This window comes from Saccostrea echinata, unplaced genomic scaffold (assembly GCF_033153115.1).
Source record: "Saccostrea echinata isolate AGI-Se365-2 ecotype Australia unplaced genomic scaffold, CSIRO_AGI_Sech_v1 ptg000002l, whole genome shotgun sequence".
Lineage (NCBI taxonomy): Eukaryota > Metazoa > Mollusca > Bivalvia > Ostreida > Ostreidae > Saccostrea > Saccostrea echinata.
In genome coordinates this window covers 3,481,357-3,504,667 of record NW_026889751.1, presented here as the reverse complement: position 1 = coordinate 3,504,667, position 23,311 = coordinate 3,481,357, and the positions used below count along the sequence as shown (strand labels likewise).

Genomic DNA, 23,311 nt, shown 5'->3' with positions numbered 1-23,311 from the left:
CTGTGAATTCATTGTACTGTTGGTGTGTTTTGTTTTTGTCTGATGAATGATTCAGTGGTACGTAGTGCACAGTAAACTGAACTAAACTGGTACATTGTGACGGTAGTGGGACAACTAGACATAGACGTATGACAGTTGATAATATATTGTAGGGACCAGTCAAGCATGGTGCTTCAACCTATTACACTGCACTTTTAATTACCAAAAACCACCCTATTGAATTCATGTCCTGCTTTAATCAAAGATAAGGCCCAAACCTTGACAGTGGCACACACAGTATTGCCAGAGGAATAAAGAAATTAAAATGGTGATAAGGCCTTTGTTTTGTAAAGTGTTGATCGAAGATAATTACAAATGTGTCTTGACATATAAGATTGCACACACCCTGTTCTTTTGCGCAACTAGATGATAAATTTGTTTGTTCAGACAAAATTAAATAAAAGCTATTTTTTACAGGTAGTAGTTAGCTATTTTTTACAGGTAGTTTATATTGATCAGCTGATTCTGTTGTATGTGCACAGTATGTTAATATTTACCTTTGTAATTCAAAGTATATGTGCACTTACTCATTGCACATAAAAGAGTATTGTACACATTAGCATGAATATCACATGGCATGCCAAATCACATGAGTACCTTTCAGTATAGGTCAACCTGAAGTTATAATTACCTCTAACTAATAATACCTGTGTAAAAGTATGCATTTGATACCACAAATTTATGTTTGTCATTATTATACTACATGTATTAAGGTAGCGTAGAATATGTAAAATTAATTAAAAAGCACCCAATGACCAGGTTATTTATACTGGTTCTGTCATTCTTCCTCACACTCTAACATGATCAGTGTATCATTTTCAAGGTAGAGCTGATCATTTTAAATTTCACAAGAAACTTGTAGTTATATCCATCAAAGCCTGGACTGACAGTAGTGTGTTTAGATGATCAATGGTAGTCCACAGATGTGAACCAGCTGTCAATAATTGTCATTTCAATGTGCTTTAAAAGGAGATTCAATGTTAGGAGGGCTTAAACATACTATCAGACTCTTTCCTTGTCAAAAAATGAAGTCTCTGTTGGTCATCGTTTGAGAGCTGTCATCAAGTTATTCTCTGTACTTCCTTTTTACCTATGTCAAAACCTGATGACACATATTTATCTCTCTGTATACTAATTCATACATATGCATACAATTCAACCACAGGGGGGGACTTTTGCATTAAAAACAAAATAACAATATGTCAAGTGAAAAAGCAGAAATGGAAATAATCATTTGACCCTGAAAAGTGAACATCCTCAGTTTAATTTTTTGTGAATTCAGTGAACTTTGCATTTTCATAACGATATGTGTTTTGTTGTTCATTTTTTATATCATGACTCTTAAGTCCTATATTCATTCAACCTACCTCCATTATAATAATTAAAATGACATTGTATGTATATAGCAAAATGAAGTTTAGACTTAAAAAAATACTATTTCCTTGTAAAGGGCAAGTTTATAGCCTGTCTAGACTCAAGATTGTTGATTGCTTAGATAATATTTTTTATTGGCTGATATATGTGAATCATGATTAGGAAATTATTTTTACCAGTAAAACTTAGTGCTGCCTTTAATGTTACTTAAGATTGATAAGATAAGACTTTGATAAGTTTTTCTTTGAGATTAAATGACTGAGAACTTATTAATAAAATGCAAATTTTCATCATGACACATAACCCCCACCCACCCCATCCCCATCCCCCAATAACCCTAATGCCTATGATGTCATATTTAATTGTCACAGTGATTCAAACATTTTATTATCATTATTGCTCAAGACATACATCTAATAGCAACCCAAAAATATAAAACAAAAAAGTGCCTAGATTAGTGATATTGTAAGTGTCATTTTAATTGTTTCCACTTTGCATTTATCCAAAAAATACCACTGGTTCAAAATTTTATTGATTTATGGAATAAAATCATTCTTTTGTTCAAATTGTGAGTGCAAAATTGAATTATGTCACTTTATCATTTTATTTTTGGACTAAAAAAGATCTGCTCAGCATAGCAAGAGGCATTAAGGGGAAATAATCCAGTTTTACATTTTATTACCATATAGTGTTTAGTATGTAGTAACTACCGGTAGTATTTTCTATGTTACATTTTGATATAAAATGTCTGAAATTCATGTTTGCATATGAAAAAATAGCTGACCAATACAACATAAATCGCTGTCTGGGTTTTACTTTCTTCAAATTGTTGACAAATATCTCAAGCTTGTCTACTTTTTTTTTTTTACCTATTTAGACATTGAAAATTTGTTTAAGGGTAGCTTTTAAGACTTAATAAAATAAAATATAATACCTGGTATTTCATCTTTTTTAATTGAATGGTGCAGTTAATTATCAAATATAGTTTATCAAACACACAACTTTACCAGTAATTCAAATTTTATTTTGAAATGTATTGTGTAATTTATGTATGACAATTTATTTTAATAGAGGTTGGTAGGGGGACTACATTCAGAAAATTTTCTTATTTTTCATGTATTTACACAAGTAACAAGTATGTTCATTCTTCATTTGAGTCAATATGGGCCAAGGAAGACAACTCTTTTATGCTAACATTGAGTACATGCACCAGTATTAAAAGACAAGAAAAATAATGGTCCGGAGTACATGGTTTTGAAAATACTAAAAAAAAATATCAATTCCTAAAATTGGGGTTATCCACAAGGAGTATACTAGAGTACCTAGTGATTATGTGTTTAAACTGTCTCTTCTTCCAAGGTCTTGATTTAGTAATTATGCTCTTTCCTTTCTAAATGTGTAAAACAATGTGGTTGGAATATTTAATGGATTTCCTTAAGTTTTTTCAGCATTATCTTTTGCTTTGAGAGCATCCTTTTCAATTATTAATTTCCTATGTGCTTAGTGGACATCATCAGCAGAGTTGTTTCCCTAGTACATATATATACAACTTTTAACCTTGGCTGTAAAATCCATAGCATTCCCTTTCCTTGTGTCTTTTTATTTTTCTCTTTTTTTTTTGAGGGGTGGGTGGGTGTTTTTTGTTTGTTTGTTTGTTTTTTTTTTAGCTTACCTGATCTGAAGGCTAAAGTGAGCTTTTCTGGTCAAAATTTGTCCCAACGTTGTGTGTCATTGTTGCATTATTGTCATAAACTTTTCATGACTGCATCTTCATCTCCAGAACCACTGGGCCAATTTCAACCAAACTTGCCACAAAGTATCCTGGGTGAAGGAGATTCAAGTTTCTTCAAATGAAGGACCATGTCGTCTTTCAAGGATAGCTATATAGATAATGAAGAATTTATGAAAATTAATGGCATCTTTAAAAATATTCTTCTCAAAAACCAATGGGCAAGAAATGATGAAATTTAAGTGAAAGCTTAATTACATAGTGTAGATTCAAGTTTGTTCAAATCATGACCCAACGGTTAAAGGGTGGTGGCCACAAGACGGGATCAAACTTTTACATAGGAATTATAGGAAAAAATCTTCGTCTCAAGAACAGGAGAGCTAAGCTATGATTAGTCATATTTATTGAAGCATCCTCAGATAGTTTAGATTCAAGTTTGTTCAAAAATCATGACTCCCAGGGGTAGAGCAGGACCACAATAGGAGATCAAACTTTCACATAGGATACATGTATATATATAAATCTTTAAAAATCCTCTTCTCAAGAACAGGAAAGCCATGATTAGTCATATAAATATGATAACATCCTCAGGTAGTGGAGATTCAAATTTGTTCAAATTATTACCCTGGGGGTATGACAGGGCCACAATAGGAGATCAAACTTTAACATATTAGGAATAATATAGGGAAAAAAATTTTAAAATCTTCTCTTGAAGAACAGCAAAGCCATGATACTCCTATAAATATGGAAGCATCTTCAGGTAAAGTGCAGATACATTGACAAGTTTGTCCCAATCATGACCTCCGGGGTAGGGTGGAGCCACAATAGGCGATCAAAGTTTACCTAGTAATATATAGGAAAAAAATCTTTAAAAAATCTTCTCAAGAATAGCAAAGCCATGATTAGTAAAATTTATATGGAAGCATCCTCAGGTAGGGTAGATTCAAATTTGTTTGAATCAAGACCCCAAGATTTTGGTAGAGCTGCAATGGGTGATCAAAGTTTTGCATAGGAATATATGGGAAGATGAAAATCTTTTGAAGAAGAACAGCAAAGCAATGATTAGTCATATTTAAATGAAAGCATCCTCAGGTAATGTGGATTCAAACTGTGACCCTCAGGGGTAAGGTGGGGCAACAATATGTGATCAAATATTTATATAGGAAATCTGCTGATGAAGAACAGCATGGCCATGGTGACTCAGGTGAGCCTTGTGACCCATGGGCCTTTTTTTCTCTCTTTTTTTTTTAATTATTATTTTGTTGTTGGGCCAAGTTTAAAATAATGTTTGTTTGCCCTCTCCCGACTCAGGATGAAAAAATTTGTGAGGTGAGGTGAGATAAAAAAAAATTTCTCAGAAAAGTTCATTTTCAATGCTAAATTTTTAAAATCTTTTTTCCAGAATACCAAAAAAAAAAAAATAATAATAATAATTGCTTCCTGGAGGTTAAAAAAAGTCTTGAATCAGGCCATTTTTAGCCAGTTGGTCGGGAGAGGGTAACCAAACAATTTTTTAAAGGTGACCTTGTTTGCCTTTTAGTACTGATGTTTGAAAAAGAAGCAGATAGTCCTCTGAACTGACCCAATCTGATCTTCCATAAGCTTCCCCTTGGTGTATAGCTGTCAACAAAGCTCCAGTGTATATATATCTTTTGGCTTTTGGATATGACTAAGATTTGTCTTATATATATATATATATATATATATATATATATATATATATATATATATATATATATATATATATATATATATGTATATATATATGTCAAACAGACAACTGCATTTATCTCATCAGTTGCAAAGTTTGCTCCAAACAGTATGTTGGTGAAACAGGAGATCTCCGCAGGAGAGTCAATAATCACCGTTCTACCATTAAGACCAAAAAACTCAATGAACCCGTTGCGGAACATTTCAGTGTTGAAGGTCACAAATGGGAGGACATGACAGTAGTGGTTATAGACCATAATCCAAGATGGACAGACGCTCAGAGAAAAGGCAAGGAAAAGTTCTGGATGCACAGGCTGAAGTAATTCCGCCCTAATGGTATTAACAAACTAAATGACATCACCAGGATGAACGTGAACTAGACCCAATACCGGATTGTACCAAACAAGTTCATTCTCTCTATTTGCATTAGCAATTCTGGAACAACCTACCCAAATATTTATAGCTTACATTTTTGTTTATTTCTTTTATCCGATTTCCAAATTTAATAATATATCCAAATTCATATTTTAAAATTGCCTTTCCATATATTCTTTCTTTAATTTCTTTTTATCATGTACAGTTACGCTATTTTGAGAGAATAAGACAGTGTACGATTTACTACATGGTTTAATTAATTTGCGATAATTAATTCGCTCAATTATGAAAATCGCACTTCACCAGAGTACACCCGATAGACCAGACGCAATTCATAGCGCTCCGGATTTCTTTCTTCACAACTGTTTATGAACTTCAAATTAAAGATGTAACACTGTAAATATTTAGTGTTTGGTAGTTTAGGTTTATTAGTAGTGCTAGTTGTTTTTGTTTCTCTGTTTCCTTTGTTTTTATGACTTCTTAACTTTTTTCTTTGTCCTGAGGAAGGGACAGGTCGTCCCGAAAATTTGACAATTTTTATTGTTCGTGTCATTGGTCATTTTTAGTGCTATATATATATATATATATATATATATATATATATATATATATATATATATATATATATATATATATATATATATATAATAAGTCTCCCTTTAGGTATATTTTGAGGAGATATTAATATTTTATTTTTAAAATTTTGAATATTATTATGAATATTCTATCAAACTAGCAAAATGTTACTCTAGTACATTTTGCCGAAGAAGTCAACTTATTTAGAAAAAAAAAATTGTAACAAGGCATAAATTATTAAAGTGCTTCGAGACTGAAGTGATGTCAAAGTTGTCTATATTTGTTTCTTATGTTCAGTAACTATGTTCACACATTATAGTTCACATATCCTTGAGTACTTAATATAAGTATATACAGGCTTGTTATCAGAGCCTTTTTATGTCCGTCAGTGGTTTTAGCCACGCAAGTGTGAAGAGTCTTTTAAGGGGCACTTTCCGATTTTACGTGTATTGCGGTCATTATCTAGTGATGTAACTCAGTGTCCACTTGACTACTTCTCAAGTGCATATAGCTATAATAAGCTTACATGTTACTTTCGGGATAGCTTGTTGTAAAATATGTTTTTAATCGATAAATTTATTCATAAACAAAGTACTTCAAAAGCTTTTTTGCCAGAAGTTGTTATCAAATGCTGCAGGTTCAGATGTAAAGCACTAAACTGTTGTGGTCAATGATTTGATGTATTTTTTCCTGTTTATTTGAACAAAAGAATATTAAAAAAAAACACTGTGCATAGGAAAAATCTCAAGAGCAGCAGTAACATGATAAGTCATCAATTTGAACAGTTTGTTTGCATTCAAGTTTGTTCAAAATCATGGCCCCTGGGGCTAGGATGGAGCTAAAACAGAGATTCAAAATTTTTCTTGAGAATATATAAAAAAAAAATTAATTAAAAAAATAAATCTTTTCAAGAGTAGCTGGGCAAGACTAGTCTAATACTGTAAAGTCACTTATTTTTGAGGGGTCAAATTTTTGTGGTTGAAGGAAAAATTACTAGTTTGAGGGAATTTGAATTCGTGGTTAAAGGAGAATCACTGTAGTATGAAATTTTAACATTTAGTGGGGGATATGAATTTGTGTGTCTCTTCTTACCACGAAAACAATGAAAATTTAACCCCCCTGAAAGAAAATTAATGATTTCACAGTACACATTAAAATAAAAAGATTCTTAAATCAGTGAACAAATTAAATCAACCCCTTGTGCTAGGGTGGTGCCACAATATGGGGTCAAAATTTTTCTTGGAAATAAAGAGGGGAAAAAAACTTTTGAAGAACAGCCAAGATAAGATTACTCAGCTGAGCATTGTGGCCCATGGGCCTTTTTGTTTGCCAGACATCACAGTTTTTCAAGATGAGGAATCACCAGAGTACATACAAATACCTCTAATGGACTTCATTTGAGTATGGGAAACAGTACAACAAATGGCATATGATATAAAATGACAAATGTTACTCAGTATGTTAAGTTTTAATTGGGTGGGCGAAGGGAATATTAAGACATTAAGTCTATGATAGGTACTAAATAATTGTCTCAGTAAGTGTTAAAAGTATCTGACTCGGCACTTGAAGGGGCTGGGACATAAAACATACTCTGGACTCAGGTCCTGAAGAGTTGACTGCTCAGATTTTGTGCTATAGTAAAGACCAGTAACCTGCTATTTCACCTGTCTGAGTGGGAAAATGATTCACCATTTGAACAGAGGCAAAAATTGATATCCTAGAGAATGTAGAATAGGTGGGTTTCACAGGAACATGACAAATCTTTAATTGGTCTATGAAATTGACAGAGAACCTAAAATAAATAACAGTTTACTGTGATAAACCAGAAAACAACTGTTATTATATATGTTGATAAACTCTATAATTATTCAATGTGGTATACACCCTAACTATGGGAACTTTTTATGCTCTAGTTGATGTTGAGTCATTCAGAAATTAAAGTACTAGTGCAGTAACTGCAGTGACCATTAGCAGCTGTATTTTAAAAGCTCAACAAAGAAACAGTTGCATGTCAACTCTGTTTATACATAGTTATAAATATTGTTTCATCAAAGAAAAATGTAGCTAATGTCCTCCTGCATTAATGTCCAGTATGATTTAATACACAGAACAGTATTAATGTAGCAGTTAGCTATAGACAAGTGAAAATCAGTGCTATGATTGTAAATGGATGTGTCAGTCATAGGTGCAATGTCCAAACTTTATGATTGATTAGCCTAGGACACTATCCATAGCATACTAGATAGAAGTTTGTATTTACCTGTTCTTCGTGTAGTAAAACCTAGAGGGTGACATAAATAATAAATATCTCAGGGCTGTTAATAGCATGCCTCAATGATTGTTTACTGACTTGGATGTCAATGCATGCTTCATGTAGGTATATATTTATGATTCATTTGTAGAACAAACTTGAACAATTGATGTTTGCTTTTAATTTAAAAAAAAAAGGTTAAAGTGCAATTTTAAAAAATGATATTGATGGGAAAATATTATTTTAGCAATTCTTTTCCATGTAACTGACCCATACACTATAAATTTAGCACTAGCACAGTATGAAGCAGATTCACTTCTGGATAAGAACAGCTAATGATAAGACAGATGTGGTAGAATGATGCCTGTCATATTATCAGACTCTTTACACACTGTTAGCATCAGAGGATCATGTATGGTCATGTATATGAATAATCCTAATTACTCCCATATAGGTTACAAGGCAGAGTCACTATACCCCATTGTCTGGAGACACTAGATGCCATCATAAATCTGTGTCATATCTGGACACTTGGGATATTGTTTATAAAATTTTATACCCCTTACTATCACTTGAGATAAGGCTTTGTTTTTCTTCACTAATTTTCATATGAAGAAGGAGATTATTAACTTTCTGTAGGGCCACCCAGATGAAATATAGAGCACAGCTGTTAATCTACCTCACCCCACCCTCCTATACTTTAACAGGAGGGGGCTGTGCCTATCTGTCTCCAAGTGGTGTATCGGGGTCACTTGCCTTTCCCTGTATGCTTGATTGCTATGCTGTAGTGCTTTATCATTCTACCGGGGCAGTAGACCAGAACCACGGTGTCAAACCTAGTCCTGTCAGAGGTAACACATTAGCATTCCTGGTCATTCCCCACTGGCTCAATCAGTTTTCCCAGGGACCAAGAAGTGTGAGAACCAGCCATCTCTTGAAAGAGATTTTGCTAAATTGTGTTGTTGTGACTTCTGTGTGTATGTTTTTTGTGTGTCAGTTTGGAGGATACAGAAATTGTTACCTGACTATTTACATTTACGACCTTTGGCTATAAATATCAACTCATCTAACACTTGACATAGGTAAGTTAGAGACTAGTAATTCCCAACCGTATCTGTCAAGTTTTCTAAGTACTTTATTTTTTCAATTATATACATTAAAATTTGTTTTGAAAATGAAGTGCATTATTTATGACCCACTTTTTCTTACTATGGTTGACTGATTTTGCTTTATTTTTCAAAATCCTTGACCAGAAGATCAACACACAAACAAATTTATGTTTTCCTTTAAGCTATGTAAAATGTGAAACAATGATTCACTTATGTTCCATGATCTATAATGAAAAGTTTTATAAATCTTGATCATGTTGTAAAGTATATTGCTTAAATATTAAATATTATTTAATCAGTTATGAAGAAAGGAACATTTAATGTTTAAGTGCAAAATCCCTCCTAGCCCACCCCCATCCTCCAACCCTAATTTTTGGTAAGAACAATAAAGTTTTATACTACTCAACCATCTGACCTCATTTTGCTGCTTTTTATATTTTAATTGTTTTGTATTATGATTTAGTACAAATAATTGGGAGCCACAGAAGCATTATTTTAACAAGGAATTTAAATACCCCTCTGCTTTACAGTGAATGCCGCAGAACAATATCTTTAAATTAAAGAAAATTTGTTAAAAGCAGTCAAATTTTTCTTCTTCCAAAAATTATAATGCATTTTTGTGAAAAAAAAGAAGCAAAAAATGGTCATGTAATTTTTTCCTGAATTAAGTTGATCCATCTTTGTCTGGTATTAATTCCAGGTTAGTATATATACGTAAACAGTTTCTGTATCTTACAGGAAAATGTATTACCCCCCACAAAGATTTTACAGTAAATTAGCCTTGCAGGGGTTTAAAATGAAGTTACTCTCATTGTTATATTCTGATATATATCCCATATAATCTTATTGGGTGAGAAATGTGAAGGAATTCAAGGAAAAGGAGGGATTGGTTTTTAAAGGCTAACAAAACATAGATAATTGACATTGAAAAAAAAATTCTCCTGCAGTCATCATGGTCATGTTTAGATTACTTTAATAAAATCCCAATCCATGCATTTTCAAATTTTAATCTTGTGGTTACAAGAACTAGTAATGTATAACAGGTTATTTTAGTGATAGGCAAATTCTATTAGCCACTTTATGTGAAAAGTGCACAAACATTTATTATTACCATAATAATTTTTTAGGTACTTTAGAGGTAACTAATTTACAGTGTCCCCTCTATATATTTAATTATTTATCATTGTTTATGCTTTTTAATTATTAGCAAAATTGATTTTTAGCATTGTCAAGGCTATTGCTAATAATAACAAAATTAGATGATCAAGTGCTAGATATCCATTATATGATATAATGCAATATGATTTGTATTCTCTCCCTTGAAATTGTACTCACATATCAAATATTGTTAGAATGCAGTCTATATTTCCAAAGTTTTTAAATTCAATAAATTGCTTTTAGCATATGATGAAAGAAAGGTGTGCATATACTAAGAACTATTAATAGTCATTTGCTGTAAAGGAGATAATCTTTGTTTTAAAAAAAGCACTATAAGCACCCAAGTTCTGTCCTTGAGATGAATCCATTCTTTAAGGAACAGGTTTACCTTAAGAATGTCAGGGTATAATGGTCTGCACTCAGAGACAGCAAGGGAATGCTATAGATCCTCATATGAAATCAAAAGTTCTTGATTTTCCATGCAATGTTGATTATTTTGTATGGTTGATTGTAAATAATCTAGTGATGTTAGGTTGCAGCTTTGAAGGTAATCAGCTGTTCCAGGGTTATCTTTTGGTTTTGGGATTATGGAGCAATTACTATTATGCTATCAGTTTCCATAGAATTATTGTTTAGTAATAATTCAGTGCTACTTCAAAGAAGCTCAGAAGCCATCAGCTATATCATGCATTGAAGACATCATTTTGGATTGTATGCCAAGGACAAACAATAGGGCATAGATTCTGGATGAAGAGCTACTTCAAAGCATTGGCTAAAGTATAGACGGTTTCTGTACATAGTTCTTTAAAAGTCCAAATGGTTAAAAAAAAGTCTGTAAAAAGTTTGTTTACATTCTCTTGTTTTAAGTTAAACACTTTCAGAATTTCTCAGGTGTGTTTTTGTCTTCTTTGGTTTATGTTGTCTTTTATGAGGTGTTAGTTCATTAGCATTGATTAAATGATCTTTAGATAACAAAAGAACCTCTGTTTCTCTCTCAGTCCCAAAGTGTATGCAAAGTGCAAGGAAAGTGAACTGTGTCATTCATTGATTTGTTGAGGTGAAGGTGTGTTTTTCTACCTGAGCATTTGATGTGTTATTGATGAGAAGTCTTCCTATGTAGACGAAGCCTGTTGTTTACATTTCTATCCTGGGAAAGCTAGGTATTGTGCTCAGGTTTTTTTTTTCCTGTCATAACTCATGACTGGCTGGATACTGCAGGCTAGTACCAAGGCCAAGGTGATGGACAACACTGGTCATCCATCCATAGGTACAGTGTTCACCAAAGGTAATATTTTGACAACTCAGGTAGCTGTTCACAGGTGGGCATATACCTATGAAAGTAAATCTGGAGGTTTTACTGGCTTGGGAAATCAAGATAATAGTGCAAATGAAGTTAAAGATTTAGAAAGTTTAGTGATGGCTTTGTCATGGATGTGTTTCTTTTGCACAGGCTTTAAAATAGACTTTACTGAGTAGGATCAAAACGCCATAAATTAAACACCCAGATCCAAGGGTTTTTGTTATGTGGACTGGGTGACCCTGTATTAACTATAATGAACTATCTAAAATGATTTTACCTGAAAGAAAACCACAAAAGGGCTTCTGTTTAGGACCTTCTTTGTCATTTTAATGTCAGCAATGAAAAATCCAAGGACAAAGAGTTTGAATGACAAAAGCATATATTTTTAATTGTCATTGTGACTGACATCTTTTAGTATGTGGGTTAGGGTGATTTTCTGTATCTTTTATGATTTATTTTGTCTGTGGCTACAGAGTTGGCTATAGGTAAATTGGTGTATGATATATGTAGATACATGTATTATACTGTTTTCTGCTCTCTTAATGTCTTAATTGTTTGTAGAGCACAATCCGTCTTCGATGGTAATACATATTAGCCCCTGGGATTCAATATTGGTTGTTTTCATCTGTTTCTAGTGGTATATTGTATCTAATTGGATGTTTGTTGGCAAGTTTTTCTGTCGGATAAAAACCCTCACATATACAAGTTGGTCACAGTGTATTGCAACTAAAGCCTTTATTGTACAACTTCATCAAAGATTACATTAGCCTTTCATCTGTGGCTGAATTACTTTCTCTATACTGCAACACCTGCTGTCAAAGTTCTTGCATATTGCAGCAGGTGGCTTATGTACAGGTTTTGCAGTGATATTCAAACTTAAGTTCATTTCTACATTCTTTCATCTATGATATTCTCTTATTTTTTCCCTCAGTGCAGCTTTTGTTGGAAATGGAAAATGATGCCATGGTATCAAAAGGTGATGCACAGGGATTTTTTGCAAACTATTTTGGTTCTTGATAATGAAGTCAAAAGGAAGGCCTAGGTGTTTGTTTTCCCAATTGAATTACCAAACTGGTATTGAACCACAAGTTTAGACAGTTAGACAAGACGGGGCAAAACCTTATTTCCATTTCTTGTACTATTATTTTTCTTTACCATCAGTAATTTAATGTTGTCTATCTACCAGTGTTTTTAACCTGAATTTTTTCTCTTTTTTTTTTGCAGATTCCCAGTCTCTGTCCCTGACATCTGACTCAGAAGAGGATATTTTGAGTAGCACATCCCATTCTGGTAAGTTCATTCATTGAAGCCCACCTCCCCCTTTTTACCCCAGTTGCTTTCATTCAGCAATAAGATGTCAAAGGTGTTTTTGGAAATGCCAGGACGTAAAGATTAAATTGTTTACCAGATGTTTCCAGGGAACTTATTTACAGTATTTTGTGCTTTGACTTCTCTCTCTTTTTGTCACTTTCCTTTATAAACAAAGCTTCAGTGTGTGTTTACTAATGGCAGTGTCTGTTTTGTCATTTTGGGGTCATACCATCATTCTTTTTTAAGACCTTTTTATTCCTTTTCTTAAACACAAATTGATTTACTTTGCTTTGATTGAGGATGTTATTCAACATTAACTGAGGCTAAGGTTTTGCAATGGCAGGTTCCTATACCAAGCTCTCCCTGTTAATTCTATAGAGATGTTTAGCTCAGTAAGCATTTGATTTGCCTTTTTTTTTTTAACAAAGCAAACCTCTAACCTTGATAGAAGAAAGAAATAAAAGAAATACAGCAACAAATTAGTATTAAATCTAGTATGATGTAAGGAAATTCCCTTAATTACTCAGAACTAATGTCCATCTGTAGTGATTAATCAGCTGTTCATCTCTACCCTTGTTAATCACTAAGAGTGGCTTCTCCGAGGTGAAATATGGATCACATAGTACAGGAACTCCAAAGTAAAGACTTATATATGTATGAATGTATCTTAGACTGTGTTAATGGAATAATTGGCAATGTCTTTATTTTGGTGCACTCTGTTCTGTATATCCAGATTTTGGACACTGTGTCTGCAGGCTATGATATATGACTGCATTATGACTGAGGACTTTGACCTTGTGAGACATGGATGAGTCCATGACAAGGAAATGATGGATGTTCAATGGCCTCATTTAGGACTGTGATCAATTAATGAACTTTATATGTTACTTTATTAATAACTACTATATACGCTTATAGTTAACACAAGCTATTATGCCTTAATTAAAAAAGTGCATGTTTTGCTTGCTTTGTAAGGATGCTTTTAGCATATTAATCCATTAAACTCTGTGACAAGAAATTAATTAAGTTGGTAAAACAACATTGAAATCGATGAAGTAAACACATTATTTTTAGCTTGAGAAAATTTTCTCAAGTATTTAAAGTAGCATTACACATAAGTAAATCTGCCTTACTAAACATTATGATCATAAAGTGTTAATCGGAAGTCACTAGTGCTGAAAATCCTTCTACAACAAAAAAGAAGAAAAAGGAGATTAATTTAATAACACTCGGAATATTGCATGATTAATTCAATAACTCCAGAGCCATTACATGATCTTTTTCTCTGTGAACTCTCAGGAGACCCTCTTGTTAAATGTGGGTTAATTGTGTTCCATGATACAATCCCCATTATCCAGCTTTTGATCACAGTCAGTTTCATGTATGACCCCTGTGACCTTTGAGAATAAACAACAGCAGCAGCTTTGTGGATATCCCAGAGTTCCTCAGCATATGGCCAATCACTCAGAGTGAGCTGGTGGATGTGCGTGTGTTTTTCTCAGCACAAAAAAATACTTCACTGCCATGTTTAACTTGAAGACTGGCAGAGGAAGGCATGAAGTGTTCTTGATTTTGGAGTTGTTGTAGTGAAAAATCTTAAGGTTTGATATCATGCAAGGATTACGGCACCATAGTGCTGCTAGTCCTAGACCTCGGGTTAAATATGGCTTAACTGTGGGAACTGTTGGACATCACCTGGGTAAGTGTTGTGTTCCTTCTCAAATTTTGAAAATTTCCTCATTTGTGTTAGAATTCTTTTTCATATCTGTATGAATTGAACACAAATTTGCCACAAGTTCAAATGTTCAAGGTCCAAATGTTTTGAATCAGTTCTATGTTCATCTCTGCCTTGGTGCTAGAGGTGAAATTTGAGTCAGGAACTAAGAACCTGGAGGAAATGATCAGCCAAAATCTTGGGCCATCTGCTGCTTGGAGAGAGATGTGCAGGTGTCTTGCAGTTTTTGACCTGGGTCAGATTGAAAGCATGTTGTTGGGTCTGTTTACATCTGAAGTTTTCACTGCTAATCAGGCTCAGATCTCCCATGCTGAGCTTGTGAATTGTGTGAAATTCCCATGAATCAAATCTCATGAATTAGTGAGCTTCAATTTTCTGTATGACTGACCTTATACATGTTTGTACTTTTTTTTTCAATTTCTTCAATGGTATATTATCAGTATTGGCTGATATGAGGTTTCATGATTGAGGAAATTGGTTAAGGGGGCATAAATTGTAACCTCATGTTTCGGATATATATGAATTTAGAGAGTTAATATGAGTTGTTAGATTCAAGTAAAATTAACTTGACTCCTGCAGACAACTATTTCAGATAAAAGACGTTAGAAAGGAAGCTCAAGGCAAAAAAATCAGATTATTTCAACCTTTGGAGGTTTCTTTTTAATGACAATGTAATATATATGCAATTTATCATAATTATTTTGTAACAAATTTTTGGTTTTAATGTTTCAGAAAACAGATCCCAGGAATTGGACCCAGCTACTCCACAAACCTACACCAGAATTATTCCATCTGATGAATATGACTACGAATTAACATACAAAAAAGATGAGGGACATAGCAAATCTAAAACATCCATAGACAAAGGAAAACGTGGCATAAATGGAGAAAGTCGAACAAGTGACTGGCATCACGAGTACGACAGACTAAAAAGCCAGTGTGAGCGAGCCATGAGTGAGGTACAGTCACTTAAGAGGTCTCAAGAGGAGACAATTCGAAGATGTGAGCAGGCAATGCGAGAATCCGAATCTAATCGTCAGAGATACAAGGCAACACTCGGAAATCTCCAACAGTCCAAAGAGGAAATTGAACATTTACATTCAGAAATTAAAAAGTTGGAGTCTGAGAAAGAGATCTTACAGCAAGACTTACTAAATTACAGAAATCTGCAGGATGAGGATAAGCAGGAGATATCAGATTTACATAAACAGTTACGGACAGTTATTTCTGAGAAAGGATCTACTGATGGAATTGCAAGGCTTTACGAGGAAACTTTGAAAAAGTATGAAGTGTTGAAGGAGGACCATGATTTACAAAGGAAAGAGTACACCGAAATTTTCACTAAGCACAATGAGCTGATGGCTAAATTTGGCCTGTGTAAGGATGAAAATCTAAAACTTTTGAAACAGAATGAAGCATTAACAAGGGAAAGGGATAACTTAAATGTGGACAGGAATATTTACAAACAGCAGTGTACATCAGCCATCAGAGACCTAGCCAAAGTCACACAGCAGCGGGATGAAATGATGAAGGATTCAAATCATTTACTTTCCATTCAAAAACAAAAGTTTGAGGCAGTGGCAAAAGAAAGAGATGCTGCTAGAAATGAGTACAATCTTGTTTGGGCAGAAAGGGACAGTGTTCACAAAGAAATCAACCAGCTTCAGGACAAGTTGAATGAAGTGACACAGAAAAATCAGGCTCTTGAAATGGAGAAAAAGAAGTCAGAAGAGGGTATGGAGATGTTGAGACGAGAGCTGCTGACAGCAATACAGCAGAAAGAGGAAGCTGAGAAAGCCCTCGAAGATTCACAAAAACGATATGGTGATGTTAAATCTAAAAACGATGATCTAGAAAATCAAAGAGATGATTTCAGAAAGGATTATGTGATGGTAACACAAGAAAGAGACATTGCTCGCAAAGAGAGACATGAAGCAATTAAAGATCGTGATCGGATATTGCGAGAAACCTATGAAAGGGAGAGAACTCAGAAAGAACAGGCAGAGGAGATTGACCAAGTTTCCAAAGAAACAGAGGCCCTGAAAAAGATAATTGAAAAGTTGCAGCATGACTTGACAGGTAAGACCTTCCTGTGTAATATAGACCTAACTTAAATCCTGGGGTTAAGACTTTGAATCAACAAACATAGGTATTGTTACCAAATGTTATGAACAAAACACATTCTGTTCACAAACATTGGTGTTCAGCTCAGGGTAATCTGTTGGTAACTTGTTTGTTTGTCTTTGAAGGTAATCAGTTTTTCCCCGTAAACAAGAAAAAGCAATTACAGGATAGTGTAGAAAATACACCGTGACTTTGAGACTAAATTAATCAAAGCTGTACTGCTGAAGACCTTCAAAATTAGCAGAAACCAGAAAAAAAAGATGTAATTCAAATCACCAGGTTCTAGATTTGATCCCAAATTACCCCAATTTCCTGTTGTAATATTGTCAGATTTGTTTTGCACTTCTGTGTTAAATGGATTGTATCCTTTACAAAAGTCTATAGCATTATACAAACCTCAATAAAGAGATAAGTGGATTCAGACTAAATATTGAACCATACTGGAGACAGAAAAATTATGAGATAGACATTTGGTCAAGAGACAAAAACATTTGACCTATAAATTATACTGGTTCTGAGTTTGTTTGTATATGGTTTTGGTATAAGCCTGTTTATATTAGAGAGGATGGAAACAGCAGCCATTGCTGCTCAACCTATTCCCATTAATTTGGTCTGTGACTCACTTCTGTTGAGAGATAAACTATTTTACAGCACCCAATTTGTGTCATTCAGGTTTTTAGGTGATAAGATTTTCTGCCATTTTACAATGTGAGTGCAGACTTTATCACAAAATACACAGAGAAGAGTTTTAATGACATATCAGATTGTTGCTCAAAGTTGACACTGTGAGCATGCTCCAGAAGGCTAGCGAGCTTTACCATATGGTTCAACTTTTCAGATTTTTTTTAATTTAAAAAAAATTGTACAATCTTGATTCCAGTTCTGAAGGGGTAATGTTGCACAATATCACAGAAAAAATGTATGGAAATGAATCGCCCAGTGGAACTTGCCAAGTCATGCCTGTTTAGCTGCTTTGTACTTACTTTCAGTTTCAACATAAACTTGAACAGAGTCCAAAATTTATATTTTATTGATTGATAAATACCTATTAAATATCAGAAAATCTGGAACACATCAGAACAGAGTAAAAACAAGCACACAAAATGAAATGCACTCAATGTTTGTCAAGGCCCTCATACCAAGAAAACAATTGAGTGCTCTCATTACCCATAATGCCTCAATATTAGATAAACAAATTCATTAATTTTTAGTGGCAGATTAGTGGTCTGGAGGAAAGATTTGTCTTGCAGAGCTGGGTTCAAACATTAAAAGTGCCAAGACCTGGTTTTTGTGTTAGCCAGGAAAAAGGTGGTGATGCGGGCCTGATTTTGAGTGTACTTAACGTTCAGTTTCCTCTGTAGATGATATCAGCTGATGAGAGGGGTTGCCTGGTTAGGGGTTTACCTGATGTTAAAGTAGTTGATGTGTATCTTCTTCCTACAGCCTTATAGACCAAAATAAATAATGTGGTTTATGTGTCAAGAGGGGATGAATTTGGTGATAGATCACAATTCTTAGTGTATAGGTCATTAAAATGACCCATTCCCCTGAATCCTTGTGTAATCTTTTGAACATGATCTTCAGCTTCTTTTCTGAAAGCTGAACCAATTTCAGCCAAATCTGGTAGGTAGCATTATGTGATTTTCACAGTCCTTACTATCTTGGGGTTTATAGAGTGAGCCAAAACCATCAAAATTAATGCAATCTTAAAAAATTGCAGTCTGTGGTACATGTACTTGAAACCAGCTGGCAGCATTCTGTATGATTATAATAAGCAGTGAGCCCTGTTTCAGTTGTGAATGTGTGACTTCTTGGGCCTTGGTTTCAGGTTCTAAGGCAGAGTAGTTGGTCATATTAATGTTGGTTAAAAATGCATAATCTTCACTCTTAGAATCAAGCAGTCAAACTGATAATAAAGACACACAGTGAGCTCTCTGCTAAAACTATGAAATTCAAAGCCTGGAGTTTACTCCATAGAATGATGAGACTACATGTGATGTTACCAGCCCCATGTTACTGTAGGGGTTGGTTTAGTCATTTCTTTACTCATATGCTCAGTTCACATTAAATATACTTTGCATTTAATTATTGGAAATTAAATAATGTGAATTAAATAGTGTTCATACATGTACTAGGTCAGTTAATATGAAGTAAACTCTTTGTTTTCTGCTCAAAAATAGTTTTAAGTATAATTGTATCTCATCACTGACATGTTGCATGGGTTTTTTTTAAGGATGTCAACGAGTACCCGGTTAACCGGGTACTGGATCGAATGTCCCAGAATCGAATATTAAAATTGATACTCGGTTACTCAAATTACTCGGTTACACATATTTCAAAGTGCATATATTTATTGAAAACTTATGTGATTTGAAAATGCATTGTCCTGTCTAAACAGTAATTAGCGTCACATACCACCAGTTATTACCATTTATCGCCTGTGGCTGTGTACATGTATGTACAGTAATTACCGCAACCCATTACTGGACATCGTACATAGCTGTTCTTGGCTCTTGTGATATTAATTTTTGGATGGCTTTAATTTTTTATTTTCAATTAACATCGTTTAATTATGATCTATTAATTATCCCTAGAATATGTGATTAGCACACGGTAGCGAAATCGGGCATACGTAGAAATATCGCTACCAATTCAAAAGTGGAGAAATGTTTAAAAAATAACCGAAGATTTAAAAAATGTTCAAAGTCAGCTGTGCATAGTAAATTCAGCATATATGGGGGAGGGGGGCAAATATATATTTAAGAAATCAGTGTCTACTTTGTTAGGTATGCTAGGGCAACAGGTGAAGATGTAAATATCGAGAAATCAACGTACTTAATTTTTAGAGTTATCACAGAGAAAATATTTGGAAATGTAAATTATTTATGACTCGCGATCACGACAACGTCCATTCCTAAAGATATTCTCTTTCGCTAGTCTAATCATTAAAGAGTTGCGCCTTTCTCTTCCGTTGATCAAATTGTCTAAATGAAAAAAGAACTGTAAAGCATTTGTAATTATTGGTGTATTAATTGATTATGTCTTTTATGTTTGTTTTATAATTAAATTAAGTACCAAAATCGTTTTCGTTGGGCTCGATGATTATGTATATGCATTAAAAATGAAAGAATTACAACATCGATGAGGCAAACTGGTCTCAATAAAATCAACAAACTTTTATATGTATAGACTTTTTCCGAGTACCTGGGTACTCGATCGGAAAATCGTCCGAGTAACCGATTATCAAATATTGACCGATTTGACATCCCTAGTTTTTTTTTGATATGTCTAATTTCATTTCCAATAAAAATCTGAATACTGATTGTTGTATTTTTATAAATGTGTATATGAATCCAGAACATAAGAAAATGGGTTTCATTTATAATCCAAACTGATCTAAACTGATCAAAATAAGGATATTTAAGATATATTAAGTAACACATTTATTCAATCAGTGACCCCATATTCCAATTTTCTTTGAGCATGAAAGCCCCTCTAATAGAGGAAGAAGCTATTATCATTAGAATATAAGGATAATATTCTCACCAGCCCCAGTATACAGAGGATTATTGCTATGTTTTGAACTTCACAACAGTTCAGTTCAAGAACAGGCAGGCTGTTTCCTGGCTAGGGGGCAGGTGTTATATTTTTCATTATGGAAATGTTTACATGATCTACCTAGCAATGCATAAAGATGTGAATTTATAAATTAATAAAGTTGCACCACCATTTTTATTCTACACATATACTGTGCATGTTTCCAGATTTTTGTTGGGCTTCAGGAATCTCTTGGTTTTCAAAAGTTAAAAAAAAAAAATAGAAAAGTTCACCGAGTTTAATGAAATAAAAATTGACAGTTTTTGAAACATGCCTAATCAGATTTCTGTTTGAATTTTATTAGGACCACACAGAGTGGTGCAGACATGAATTTAGTTTCATTTTTGAGAAAGATTTTTTTTCAGATATGTTTTTGTTATTTGTTGAACATGTACTTTAACGTAGTGTTTATAGTAAATACTTATGGAAATCAGAAATAGTAATGGGAAATCTATTGTCATTCTCTGTCTTCATACACTTTACAGATGCTAAAACAGAGGCTGATAAATCTAAGAAGAATCGGGACTGGGCACTTGGTGAACGAGACAAGATTGTACAGGAAAGAGAGGGGATCCGCTCCTTATGTGAGAGTCTGAGGCATCAAAGGGATAGGGCTGTTAGTGACAAAGCTCAGGCCCTAAGAGACTATGACAACATCAAGAAAGAAAAAATGGAGGCCTGCAAGGAGCTCAAAGAAATCAGGTACATAAGTCCTCACATCTCATAATGCAGTCACGTTCTAAAAATACAAGCAATTACAAAGAAATTAATACTGAATTTTAAATTATCATAGATAAAAGTGAATGAACAAAATTTACAGTGTGTATTGGTATTGAAGAGAAGAAAAAAGACATTTGAATGAATAATCTGAAATTGTACTACATGTATTGGTTTTGGAACTGAAATCCCTTTGAAAAAGTTTTTGTTTGAGGAAGTAATTCTCTTGTCATTGGAATCATCAATGTTGTTTTGAGTTTTAAGTGTGTTCGTGTGAGGGCTTGTATTCTTATGAAAATCAAACAAAACTCATTCTATTTGTACCAGTTTGGCTAAGAGAACTAAAAGAAAAAAAAGTATGTCAAATTCAAATCACATCAAAATGTCATGTTTGATAATTCACCTGATTGAGCTGCATTGATAGTTAGCTTATAACACAATGTACTACAAAATAAATGATTGGATGAGAAGAGTGCACATGACACAGAAGATAAATGTGTCTGTACACACAGTACTGCACAATGATCTGTCTGCATTACTCTTGGTCTTGGTTCAGGGGCAATATCTCAGATTTTGTGAGGAGATTAAGGTAAACCCCTAAAGGCTGATGCAGAAGCAAGAGAGTGCACTAAGTTTAATGATATAGAAAACAAAAGATGAGAAATCAGGGGGGAAATTTTTTGGCTTCATGAATCACAAATTTTTATTGTCAGTCTGTTTTTTGCCTGTTAATGTATATATGACAACCTTCTAAACCCCATACAGCGTCTTGTTGTTACTCAAGCATTTTATTGACAGAGACTTTGCCAAGTTTTTGATGCTGCAGAAAGTTGCTGGATTTTAGGATTAAACCTTTATTAAGTGTTAAAAAAAATGGACAAGAGAGATATTAGCTCAATATTTTCATTTTTGTACCATTTAAACTATGCTGATGACTGGAGAATGATGCTGGATTTAGAATTAGCCCTCTGAATTGTTAAAATTGACCTTTACAGTGCAATATTTTCAGATTTGCACCATGCAGTTGACTTGTCTGATCAATATGTAGGTTGCTACAAATTATGAATATTTTATCAGATGTGATGTTATGAGACTGAAAGTCTTAACAACTAAAAATTTTAGAGATTATTTATTTTTATTATCTGCATTTTTGTGTGTTACTGCCTCTTCTTTTGTTTATTAAATTATATATTACATGTAATTTTTTTGAAATAGATTAACAAGAATATTAAAAAAGCCTTGAAAAATTGAAACACTGAAGTTCCTGATAAATACACATACATATGAATTGTACTGAATTTTATACATTTTTTTTTAATTTGTAGGGAGAAATATGAAACCATAATGGAGAAAGAAGCCAGAAAGAACCAACTGAATGGGGTAGGACACAACCACAGCCGAGACTCGGCCATTGATGCTGATTTACAGGAACTGGAGACAGAGACGGTACAGGTGGACATTGTAAGTAAAGAGGTGTATTTAATTAATTCAGGGGTGGATTAATCTCAAATGATTTTGTAAATAAAATGATAATTAAAGAAAAGGAATGAAATAAATGTAAAGGTAGGGGGATGAATGTCAAGCAGGAAAAGAACTATTGATGTTTAAGTTATAAAGTTTTAACCCCCCCCCCCCCCTCAAAAAAAAATAAATACTAAAAGTGTCAGACGATGAATATCACATAGGATTTACAGCATTAAGAAGCAGAGTGGAGTGTACTTTATGGTATAGAGGTGTTGATGCCTCAGATGGCTTGTTTTGAATAGCAACACTCTACTTTGTCTTTGACTGTTTTGTCAGGGAATTAAGTGCAGGAATAGTTGACCAGTTAATTTCCTTTAATTAATCAACCTACTTTACCAATTATAAGATATTTTTGAAAGCTTGTCTTTGTAAATTCCCATGAGAATGTTTAGGTGTGATTAGCAATTAAGAATAAAAACAAGGGATTTAAAAGCAAACTTCTTGTTGAGGTTCGAGATCAAAAAATTTAATGAGATACTACGCAGATTGGATAATCTACAAGAAAGATGCATGTAGATCTGTGTGAACTTTGACCTCACCTACCATTTCTCTGTGTGTCAGAACAGCTGAGGTCTACAATTAACTGAAATCTGTAACCATGATGTTCGGAGATAATAGGTTTCCATGCCAGGCTCTGAAGCCATTGGTTCACCAAAACAGCTTCATGTGAAAACACTTTTTA

The 23,311-nt window shown here is 33.7% G+C and overlaps 1 protein-coding gene across 2 annotated transcripts in view; it reads left to right on the top strand.

Annotated features, from left to right (window-relative positions):
- LOC133205312 (disks large homolog 5-like) overlaps positions 1–23,311 on the top strand; it is a 36,306-nt gene that overhangs the window by 1,950 nt on the left and 11,045 nt on the right. For both annotated transcript variants that reach the window (XM_061341106.1, XM_061341098.1), the window contains 4 exons: positions 12,846–12,911; positions 15,400–16,746; positions 20,874–21,090; positions 22,431–22,566. In XM_061341106.1, the coding sequence (XP_061197090.1) occupies positions 12,846–12,911; positions 15,400–16,746; positions 20,874–21,090; positions 22,431–22,566 (1,766 nt within the window). The remainder of the gene's footprint in view (positions 1–12,845; positions 12,912–15,399; positions 16,747–20,873; positions 21,091–22,430; positions 22,567–23,311) is intronic.